At 44.0% G+C, this 12,150-nt stretch overlaps 1 protein-coding gene across 3 annotated transcripts in view; it reads left to right on the top strand.

Moving 5' to 3' along the window:
* The window catches only part of gan (gigaxonin), a 30,036-nt gene that overhangs the window by 5,349 nt on the left and 12,537 nt on the right, over positions 1 to 12,150 (top strand). For 2 of the 3 annotated variants that reach the window (XM_088995780.1, XM_088995781.1), the window contains exons 5-9: positions 1,743 to 1,811; positions 1,957 to 2,108; positions 3,583 to 3,704; positions 4,231 to 4,343; positions 7,514 to 7,663. In XM_088995780.1, coding sequence (XP_088851906.1) covers positions 1,743 to 1,811; positions 1,957 to 2,108; positions 3,583 to 3,704; positions 4,231 to 4,343; positions 7,514 to 7,663 — 606 coding nt within the window. The remainder of the gene's footprint in view (positions 1 to 1,742; positions 1,812 to 1,956; positions 2,109 to 3,582; positions 3,705 to 4,230; positions 4,344 to 7,513; positions 7,664 to 12,150) is intronic. The other variant, XM_088995782.1, reaches the window with a different exon arrangement.

A 12,150-nucleotide genomic window follows, 5' to 3' on the forward strand; every position in this document is an offset into this window, starting at 1 on the left:
TCACACCGACAGCACACCTCGCAACTGTCTTACAGTCACGATGCATGTCTTGCACCGCTCTGACATACTTTTCTGTCATTGAAGTCTCCACCAATTACAACCCTCTCACTTCTCGGCATGTTCTGTATGACCAAAATGTCTCCTTCTCCGCCAGCTCACATCCTACTTGTGGGGCATACCCACAAACAACATTGAACATCACTGATGCCTTCAATTTCTAGCTTCAGACTCATCATTCTGTCTGATACTCTTTTTACTTTTAAGACATTCCTAACAAACTCCTCTTTTAAGATAAGCCCAACTCCATCTCTCTTTCTGTCTTCACCATGATAGAACAACTTCAACCTTGACCCGAAGCATCTAGTCTTGCTCCCTTTCCACCTGGACACACAGTATGTCTACCTTCCTTCTCTGCATCATGTCAACCAGCTCTCGACCTTTACCTGTCATTGTTCCTACATTCAAAGTTCCTACTCTTAGTTCTATTGGCGTTCCATTGCTCTCTTTATGTAGACTACTAGAAGTGATTGATGTTTATTTCAGCACCTTTCGTGTGTCATGATGAACAGTGTTATTTCTAAAGTACTAACTTACAGCACTGGGATTGAATGGTTTGTTTTATTTATTGTTTATTATCTGAAGTAAGTCAACTCATTCACTGCCATCCTCGAATTTATTCGGGAATTGAAAATATGACATGGAGCGCCATTCCCGAATGTGTTTGGGTTTTGTTTTTTCTTGCAGGGGTGCCGATAAAGCGCGAGTTAGACGTCTGGCAATGTTTTTTTCCCTTCCGCGAGGGGACAGAATTTGCCTTTTGTGCAGCCGCCCCCACTTGCACCTCATTACTCCAGACACATATAACCTAGGAATTAACGCTGCATTGAATGCTTATTTAGTCCTCAAACTCAATATTGTGTGTGTCTTCGAATTTGAGTGACAATGACAAAAAACCTGGCACTGGAGTGAACACATTTTTGCACGTCTGGCAGTGAATGAGTTAAGTGAAGAGTACTTGTATTGTTCAGAAAAAAAATGTTACTGTTTTTGATGAATTAATCTCAGCACAGTTTAAGGCCCCAATATTCTATATTGTATTTATTTTGTAATTCTTTGGGTAGTTCCAAAAACAAAATTCATTCATCCATTCCTGTCCATGTTAAGTGCTTTGTTACAGCTTTAGCTGTTATTAAAGCACTATATACACAATAAGTCAATTGTATTGTATTGTATTGTATTGTACTGTATTGTATTGTATTGGCCCTCACTACTTTTTCCTCACTTGGGTTGTGGAGAGTGCTGGAGCCTACCTCAGCTGTCTTCAGGCAGCAGGCATGCGACACCCTAAAACCAGTCGCCAGCCAATCTCAGGGCAATCAAAAACAAACAAAACAGTGATATTCCCCTTTGTGGTCGAAACTAAAGGTTGCAGGTAGGACTTTGACCAGTTTCAAATACAGCAAAATACAGAAAGTAAATGGCTCGGGCTGCATCCGTCCCAAGTCTACTGAAAATAAAAAACCCAGTACCCAGACAAAACCCACAAAGGCGCTGGGGGAACATAAAGACACCACACAGGAAGGCCCGGTCCCGTAATTGAACCCATGACCTGTGAAGCGGGCGTGCTTAAAAGTCTGTTGTCGTGCTGCCTGTTTATAAGCTAATGTGGTGCGTATATCAAGAAAGCAGCAATGTTGTACTCACGTTTTAATGTTTAAACTAACGTCTTTGTTTAATTGCAGGTACACATGAGGGAAGTGATGTCTGCGGTGTGGTTGCAAGGCTTGGATGCAAACTACCTGAGAGAACAGGTACTCAAACTGAATCTTTTTTTGCATTGTGTTGTATCATGTCCAGTCTGTTCGGTTCATTGTAGTTTAAGGTCTCCCTGCCGAACTGATATTTCTTGCCAGGACAGGTTTGAACTTGTGTGCATGCGTCTTTATATCCCTTGAGGCCTTGGGAGAGCCGCTGATGAGAGAGCTGATTCGAGACCACTGCCAGCCGGTGCTTGCAGAGAGTCAGCTACAAGGAGAAGCTCTTCTTGCTGCTTTCAAGCCTCGCGGTTACTCTGAGTGCATTGTCGTTGTGGGCGGAGAGGATCGGCGGTAAGATGTGAAAATAGGTTCAATCGTGACATCCAGAGTGATCACAAAAGTCAATCTGATCAACATGTATGCGCTCGATCTTTGTTTCTCGTATAAAAACAATAAAAATCAACCTCGCGTTACTTTTAAATTGCCACTTGGAAATCATTAGAATATTTTGTTTCATTAATTTTAAACATACTACAAGAAAACAATATAAAGTAACGCCGGGTACTCCTAAAATGGACACCTCTAGAAATAATTGATGGGCATGATCATATCAACATCATTTAGAAATTCCAACAGCATAGCTCCTTGCAAATATGCATGATCCAGAGATGACATGAAGGCTGCTGGATAGTTACTGTATTAGCAGCTAAACCGCTAATGTTTATCTGGGTGGGATGTGCAAACTCTGCTTGCATTTTCATGGTTTTCAATTCATCATTTGGGTGCTCCTTGTTCAAATGATTCATTAGCTTTGTTTTATTGCCTTGTTTTGGATGACGTAGCTTGCGCAGCAGTTTCCTCCATTTCACTCTGGCGATAACACCACACAAGTCAAGGGTCTCTTGCCCAATTCTAATGACGGTGGGACATTGTGTTCAACATCAATAAAAACACAGAGTACTGGTACAATTACTTGCAAATCATCCTTTCCCATTTCCCATTCCCATCCTTTCCCATTCCAAAAACATGCATGGCAGGCACATTGAACTCTCAAAATTGTCCCGAGGTGTGAGTGTGAGCACGCGTGGTTGTTTGTCTCTATGTGCCCTGCTATTTGCTGGCAACCAATTCAGGGTGTCCCCCGCCTGGTGCCCGAAGACGGCCGGGATAGGCTGCAACACCCCCTGCGACAAGAATGAGGATAAAACGGCCTGGGAAATGGATGCATGCATGGATAGTCATGATCTTGTATTTGTAGTCTATGAAATTAAATATGGGGTTAACGTGATTTTCAAAATCATTGTTGCGTGTTTATTTATGTTTCACACAATGTTCCAATTACATAGGAATCAGCGTTGTCATTCCATCTTTGAAAGTTCTTTTTTTTTCTGGGAAAAAATATTCCCCATTCACTTGTGGCGAAGTAGGAGGTAGTGATCCACTAATCTGCCAGGTCATGTATGCTTTTACAAAGGTGACTAGTTGTAGCCTGTTAATAGCAGGGATTAAAAACAAGAAAAGAAAACAGACTTGTTGTGTTTAAAGAGCGACATCATACGCATAATTAAAAAACAAAACGTTATGTTTTTAACCTTGACTGAAAAACATGATGAGGCTGACCTTTCTTCTGCAGCTTCTAAGTCAATGTGTGTGCAGAATCAGCGCTTCATGCCGCCTCATCGTATTTGCTTTTAATTCTGGACTGCGCCATGTGTCACCAAACTGTCGACCTCACCACTTTGCTTCAACACATCATGTTAAAAGGAGCGAGCATATGGAACAAGAAGTTCCTCGAGATGAGTGCAAATGTGTTTCTTTCATACAGGACCAGGAAGCCCACAGCTCTGTCTCGCTGCATGTGTCCACTTTATGACACCAATCGACAAGCCTGGATTGAGCTGCAACCTATGAGCATCGCCCGTATAGGTCATGGGGTGATCTCTGCTGGTATGTGACCGGGCGACAGAGAAGAACAAATCAGTCCATTGTTTCCCCTCCAACCCAATTGAGGGTGTTCATCATATGGGAATGAGAAGTCGATACCAGTGGTACTCATTTGGGTGGGTGGGACCTGAAATAGTTGTTTATTTTATTTTTTTCCAACAAGTGTACCAAGTACAAGAGTACCAAGTTCCCACATAGAATATACAATCTTGTCTTCGCATCAGGAAATTGTTCTCACTTGCACTCGTCCGTCTGTAGCTACTCAGAAAAAAAAAATATCAATGCAGGTCATGGCTAAGGAATGTCATAGCTTGTAATTTTTCTTTTTGAAGGATGATCCCCTAATTTCAAATCGCTTTTGGGAAATGGAAGTTATGATACATGTATTTTTAGAGGCTACTTTGCTCCCCCAAAATTGTTCTTAACTTTGATTGCTCTTAACTTTGATCAAAGTCGTTTGCGAAATTGCAACAAATGGGAAGATTTGGGTGACAGCAGTTTGAATCATTTTGAATGTTCTGTGTTTCAGAGGGATTTCTATTTGTGGTGGGTGGGAGAAACGAGAACAACATCGTCTTGGACACTGGTGAGAAGTATGACCCAGAGTCCAATACATGGAGTCCCATCCCCTCAATGTTACAGGTATGCTGATCAATTCTTCCATGTCGACAAATTTCTAACGTCTTTTCACTTAAAGCACAACCGACGCATCCAGACAAGTTGTGTCCATAATTTGTAAAATCACTTCAAATGACTTCTACTGAGCGTATTTTACAAAAATTCCACCGCATATCGCTATATTTTACCTTTTAAGACTTGCGCTGAATATTCCAGAAGTCTTGTTTTTGAGTGGGTGACGATACCTACTGTGACGTCACGGAAGGAACGCCCCTCACCGAGAAAGCGACACACAATGCATTTTGGGTACTTTGTTTGATCTAAAAAATTCGTGTTGATAGCGAATTTAGAAGGAAAACACGTAAACAACGCGATGGTGAATCGTGTGTTGCACCAAGATTACTATTTCATACGCACTGACACAAATTCCCAGCAGACAATTTAGCCCATTTCCAATGGAGCTTGGGTGCCATCTTGTGCATTTTCTGGGATGCTACATTGGCAGACCAGAGGCCTCAGAAGTATTTGAATCATATTCATAACATATATATATATATATATATATATATATATATATAGATATATATATATATAGAGATATAGAGAGAGAGAGAGAGAGAGATAGCGGCTGGATAGCTCAGCTGACATGGCAGCAGTTTGGCGTACGGGAGACGAGGGTTCGAATCCCGCTGAGATAAAATGAGCACAAAACATCATCCAGTGTGGGTCCTTGGGCAAGACCCTTAACGCTAATGCCTACCTCATACTACGATAAGAGACAATAAATAAATGACATGCCGGCTCAGACGTCGCCCGGACAAACAAGGTCTGTGTCATGTGCGGAGAATGGGGGCTGAATGGTTACTTCGAAACCCACAGTCACGATTGACCACGAAACAACTAGTAGCTCAGTGTTCCAATATCCACAAATGGCAATTGCTATCACAACTTAAGATTGATGAGGTTGAAGCCAGCCCCAATGAATGAAATGCTGAGCGAAGCAGCAACTGACCTGACAGATAAGATAGCCTGGATTGATTACAAGAAAGCATATGACTCGATGCCACACACATGGATCACTGGATGCTTGGAGTTGTATAAGGTCAACAGGACCCTGAGAGCCTTCGTTGCAAACTCGATGAGGATGTGGAAAACCACACTTGAAGCCAATGGCAAGTGTCCATCAAATGTGGCATATACCAAGGTGATGCACTCTCCCCGCTGCTGTTCTGCATAGGACTGAACCCCCTCAGCCAGATAATCGCCAAGACAGGCTATGGAGACGAGTGGTTGCTTCTAGCTCGTCCTGGCGGATCCCGAGGCGTTCCCAGACCAGCTGGGAGACATAGTCTCTCCAACGTGTCCTGGGTCGTCCCCGGGGTCTCGTGCCAGAGGGGCATGCCCGGAACACATCACCAGGGAGGCGTCCTGGGGGCATCCTAATCAGATGCCCAAGCCACCTCATCTGGCTCGTCTCGATGTGGAGGAGAAGCGGCTCGACTTTGAGCCCCTCCCGGATGACCGAGCTTCTCACCTTATCTCTAAGGGAGAGCCCGGACACCCGACGGAGAAATTTCTCATTTCGGCCGCTTGCATCCGGGATCTCGTTCTTTCGGACACGACCCATAGCTCGTGACCATAGATGAGAGTTGGGACGTAGATCGACCGGTAGATTGAGAGCTTTGCTTTTTGGCTCAGCTCCTTCTTCACCACGACAGATCGGTACAAAGTCCGCATCACGGCAGACGCCGCACCGATCCGCCTGTCGACCTCTCGCTCCCTCACACCCTCATTCGTGAACAAGACACCCAGATACTTACTCCTCCACTTGAGGCAAAATCTCCTCCCCGACCCGGAGAGGGCACTCCACCCTTTTCCGACTGTCTCAGAATTGGAGGTGCTGATTCTCATTCCAACCGCTTCACATTCGGCTGCGAAACGCTCAAGCAAGAGTTGGAGAGCTGCACTTGAAGGCCCCAACAGTACCACATCGTCTGCAAAAAGCAGAGATGCTTACTGAGGCCACCAAAACGGAAACCTTCAACGCTTCGGCTGCGCCTAGAAATTCTGTCCATAAAGGTTATGAACAGAATCGGTGACAAAGTGCAGCCTTGGTGGAGCCCAACCCTCACCGGAAACGATTACGACTTATTGCCGGCAATGCGAACCAGACTCATTTCCTCTTCGGGCTGAGCCCGACCGAGCCCCATGGGTGTCGGCCCGGCAAGCAGGCGTTCGCCAACGAGCCCCATCTCCGTGCGCGCTCTGTACATGCGGCCGCGCGAGCGTTTTTTTCTGTACCTCAAATATTTTGCCTTTATCCATTAGTCAAAAACGTTCCGGAACCCTGCTTTAAGTTAACAACCTAAGTTGTTTACATGCGAACTTAGCTTATGTCACCATCATGATTTTTTTGTACGTTGTGCCAACATGTCAAATACTAGCTCTTCCCTTTGCCCCGTTAGCTACTGATGCTCTTGCTCGTTTTGGTGCCAACGGTTCAGAAAATAAGCGAAAGACTACTTCAAACTATAGAATCAACTGAAGTATCAGGTTTTGTTGGTTAACCATTTCATCACCACATACGGTTTGTATTTCACTTTTTGTTTATATCGCATGTCTGATGGAATCACAACTTGCACACCACGAGTTGCCGTGGATACATTTTGAGGCTTGAGTTTTTTTATGAGCTTCACCACTCGCCAGGGATCACAGGTTGAAGTGGACACACTAAACCAACCCTTTGCCTTCTTCTCACCTGTAAAGTGTCATGACTACAGCTTATGCTTTATGGTGTTGCCCTGGTGACAATATCTGTTGACAGATGTACAAACACCTGCCAGACTGCTCAGCGCCAGTTCTGTAGCAGTTCCTGCTTGAGTAAATGCATCCAAGTAGTAGATGTATCCATGACCAATTCTTTTTAAGGTGACATGCACAAAAGAAGAAAAACAGTGTCAGCCATTTTGTTATCAAGCTCGTGTTTCTCTATTTTCACTTTTCAAAATATGCTCCTATGCTTTTAAACTTAAAAGTTGTTTCCATATTCTCTAAAATATGGTTTTGTTTAACTGGCGAGGTCAATTATTTTGGTTTTTCCCACTTTTGAATTCCAATAAAAAATATGAATGTGTTGGACAAGCTCAAGCATGGCAGATGAGCACTGACTAATGTCATGACACTAATTTGTGTAGACTCGACAGAACTTTGGGGTGGTGGAGCTGGATGGTCTCATTTATATTCTTGGAGGGGAGAATGCAGAAAGTGAACTGACCACGGTTGAAGTGTTTGATCCTCACATCAAAGCCTGGAAGATGCAGACCAGCATGACCATGATCCGCAAGGTAACACATCCTAGAAACAGTCAAGTAGAATAAGTAAGGAAATGTGACTGAGCAATGGGCAACATAAAATTTGCCTGTCACTGGACCCCACGGGACGCTACCAACAAAATCTATTTACATATTATCGGAGAGCAGTTTGGCTTTCCGGCATTGTCATGACGTTGCAAATTATAGACATGTTTCAGACTGATGAAATGATTTTCTTTCCGTAAAGAAGTGCCAAAAGTAGATACTTTCAGATGAAGAGTGTTACTGTCGCGCTGCATGTCAAGTCTGAAGTTTTCTCCCTCGCCCAGTCTGCAGTCTGTTGAGTGAGGAGTGCTGTAGTGGGAATTCCATCACTTTGGTCGTCGTGCACTATGAGACCAAATCCATCTCCTTTCAGTAAAATAGAAAACTCCTTTTGGATGGCCATCTCGCCCCTGCATACGATACAGCACATCTGCTAACATGTCACACAGCTAGCCACAAGCGACTTTGAACGTCGCCACGCTAAACCCGCAGCAAGCTCCAGGCCTCTGCGTACATCGTGAATGAAACCCTCCACTCAGATCCTTTCAGAAAATCCTGCGCATCCCTCCTCCTTATTTTTGGATTATGTATTTTATGTATGTATTAATGTTCATGTTGGCTCCACTGATGCCTCCCAACGGCAGTCAGAAATCAACGAAGGTCACTTCAGTCTTGCTGATGGCGGCCCCTGTGCGGCTGCCTCGAAAGCAGCTCCTACCTCTTTTAAACTCCATTTCCATTATTTATTTATTTTTCCAATCATGTTTTGTTTATTTTCATTCGAGGGGATCGGGGTAAGCAGAAAGATGGAGGAATTGCTGTGTTTGTGAACGACAAAATTTGCAATCCTGGGAACATCACAGTCAAAGAAAAACTCTACAATCGGGACATTGCGCTGCCAGCCATTAGCATTATCTGCCACGGGAATTCTCACACGTCATAGCTGTGACGGCACTCCCCCAACGCCAAATGGTGGTGCAGCCTCTGATGCCCTGATGACTGTTGTAAACAGGCTACACACCCAGTTCCCCAAGGCCCTGTTCATCATCACTGGGGACTTCAACCATGTCTCCCTGCAATCCTCCCTCCCAACATTCACACAGTATGTAACCTGTGCTACCAGAGAAAATTACATCTTGGACTTGTTCTATTCAAATACTAAGGATGTGTCCAGACCCTCCCCCTACCCCCGTCTTGGAAGAGCAGACCACAATATGGTGTATCTTCAGCCTGTGTACAAACCCCTGGTACACAGGTAACCAGCTGTGACCGCACGGTTAGAAGTTGGTCCACAGAGGCTGAAGAGACTGTTTTAATTCAACCAGGTTGGAGCTCTTCACTGAGATTTATGGGGAGGACATTGATTCACTCACCAACACCATCACGGAGTACATTAACCTTTGTGAAAGGATCACCGTACCCACCAGGACTGTGCAGTGTTTTTCCTTCATCAGTCCGTTGTACTCCCAAAAATCTCCCTCTGTAATCAGGCCGGCAATCGCAGTCATCAGAGACTTCTGAAGGTGGCAGGTTGGACCTGTAGCTGAAGTCCGATGTGTTGAGGGTAATCAGAAATGGAGCCAGGACAGTCCCCGGCGTCGCCCCAGTGCTGCAGAGAAACCTGTCTGACTCACAGCTCTGTGCTCTCACATACAGTTGGGGTCAAAGGTTTACATTCACTTGTGAAGAACATAATGCCATGACTCTCTTGAGTTTCCAGTTGTTTCTACTACTTTGATTTTTATCTTCTAGAGTGATTGGAACAGATACTTCTTTGTCACAAAAAAACATTCATGAAGTTTGGTTCTTTTATGACTTTATTATGGGTTAACAGAAAAAGTGATCAAATCAGCTGGGTCAAAAATATACATACAGCAACACGAATTCGCATTTTTGGTGACTTCGAAAGTTGTGTCAGCGGAATGAGCATGGCCTCTTAACTTCTTGTGAGTGATTATGAGTGACTACAGCTGGTGACTTCTCTGAGGCCATTTAAATAGGGCTCATTGGATGCAAACTCCCACAAACTGTAGAATGAGAACAATCAAAGGAGCTCAGCATGGATCTGAAAAAGCCAATCATTGACTTGAACAAGTCAGAAATGTCACTTGGAGCCATTTCAAAGCAGCTGCAGGTCCCAAGAGCAACCGTGCAAACAAATGTTTTTAAGTATAAAGTGCATGGCACTGTTTTGTCACATCCAAGATCAGGAAGAAAACGGAAGCTATCACCTGCCGCTGAGAGAAAATTGGTCACGAGGATGAAGATTCAACTGAGAATAACCAAAAAGCAGATCTGCTTAGACTTGAAATCTGCTGAAATACAGGTGTCAGTGTCCACAGTCAATCAAGGTTTGCATCTCCATGGAATGAGAGGTTGCTGTGCTAGAAGGAAGCCCTTGCTCCAAAAGCGGCACCTTAAAGGACAACCGACACCATTTTTTTGTTTCCTAACTGACATCAGAAAAACATTTTATAGCATCTAAAATACCCAAAACACACAGGCTGATATTTTTTGTCAAATGAAAAACACCAATAAAAATGACTTAAAGTGTCCCAAAAACTAATTTGTGCCTTGCTATAGAATTAAAACAATGGCTTCAGATTCGGAGAAGATCCTTTCTTGTTAGTCATCCAGTTATAATAATACATTTTATTTCAAGCGCCTTTCAAAACACCCAAGGACACTTTACAATAAAAACAATAGAACACAGCACATAACAATAAAACCATAAGTAAAATGATAAATAATAAAATAGCAGAGAGAATTAGACATTGAAAGCAATGTTATGAATATGATTCAAATAGTTCTGAAGGGGGAATCATAAATGTTTGCAATCGATTAAAGAAGTACTTCCGTATCAATTGATACGTCAGGACTCCACGTCAGGACTTTCTGTCAAACGTCTCAACTCAACTGTATTGATAGAGCACTTTCAAGCAGACAAGCTGCATACAAAGTACTCTAGAGGGAAAACTATCATATACAGGCAATAAAGCCGTCACAAATGGAGTAGAAAGCACCAGGGAGTAAAACTAAGATCAAGTCCCAATCCTGCTGAGTCAAATGTCAGAGTACAAGTGAGTTTTGAGGCAGGTTGTCAGCGTGGTGGCTTGCTGAATGTTCTGTGGTAGGTCATTCCAGAGAGAGGCACCAGCAACGAAAAAGGCTCCGCCCAACCCTCACTGGAAAGGATTACGACTTATTGTAGGCAATGCGAATCAGACTCTGACATCGGTCGTATAGTGACCAAACGGCCCGTATCAGGCGCTCCTGTACCCCATACTCCCAAAGCACCCTCAACAGAACTCCACGAGGGACACGGTCAAACGCTTTCTCCAAGTCCACAAAGCACATGGAGACTGGTTGGGCGAATTCCCATGCACCCTCGAGGACCCTGCTAAGGGTGTAGAGTTGGTCCACTGTTTATCAAAACAATCCACCCCACCCTGTCTAACTGTCTCTCAGATACAGTATCAAATCGTGGATGCAAACATCTTTTCTCACTCTTAACAGCACAAAATCTCAACTGCTAATAATAGTTCCTCGTCCTTCACCTAAATTGCCTCCAACATTAATCTCACGATCGACAACTGCACTTTGTTGCCCTCCTCTCACTGTCGCAACCTTAGTGTCCTCTTTGATAACCTCTTTTGACCAACACATCACCCAAATAACCAAAACTGCATTCTTCCACCTCAAAAACCTTTCTCGTCTCCGCCCTTGACTTTTCTTTCAATGCCCCTCAAACTCTCATCCATTCCTTCATCACCTCCCGCCTTGACAACTGCAATAGTATTCTCTACGGTCTTCTTCTTTTCCTGTCCGCTTTTCCCTTCTGGGGTCACCACAGCCAATCAGTTTCCTCCACCTAACCCGGTTTTGTGCATCATCTTGTCTCACACCAGGTACCTTCATGTCCTCTTTGACAACATCCATCAATCTCCTCTTAGGCCTTCCTTTCGGTCTCCTGCCTGGCAGTTCAAGGCTTAGCATCGTTCTCCCGATATAGTCACACTCTCTCCTCTGGACATGTCCAAACCATCTCAGTCTGGCCTCTCTGAATTTCTCACCAAAGCCTTTTATATGAGTTGTCTATCTAATGTACTCATTCCTGATCCTATCCAACCTGGTCACTCCCAAAGAAAACTCCAACATCTTCATCTCTGCTATCTACAGCTCTGCTTCCTGTCTTTTCTTCAGTGGCACTGTCTCCAGTCCAAACATCATGGCTGGTCTCCACCACTGTTTTATACACCTTTCCTTTCATCATAGCTGAAACTCGTCTATCACACCGGACATTTTTCTCCAGCTGTTCCAGCCTGCCTCGACACACCTCTTCAACTCTTTGCCACACTCTGTCCACGCTCTGGACAGTTGACCCCAAGTACTTAAAATCCTCCACCTTCTTTATATCTTCTTCCTGTAGCATCACTCTAGCACTTGGATCCCTCTCATTCACACACATATTCCGT

The sequence above is a fragment of the Hippocampus bargibanti genome, linkage group LG05 (assembly GCF_051943395.1).
Source record: "Hippocampus bargibanti isolate YZ-2025 linkage group LG05, ASM5194339v1, whole genome shotgun sequence".
Taxonomy (NCBI): Eukaryota; Metazoa; Chordata; class Actinopteri; order Syngnathiformes; family Syngnathidae; genus Hippocampus; species Hippocampus bargibanti.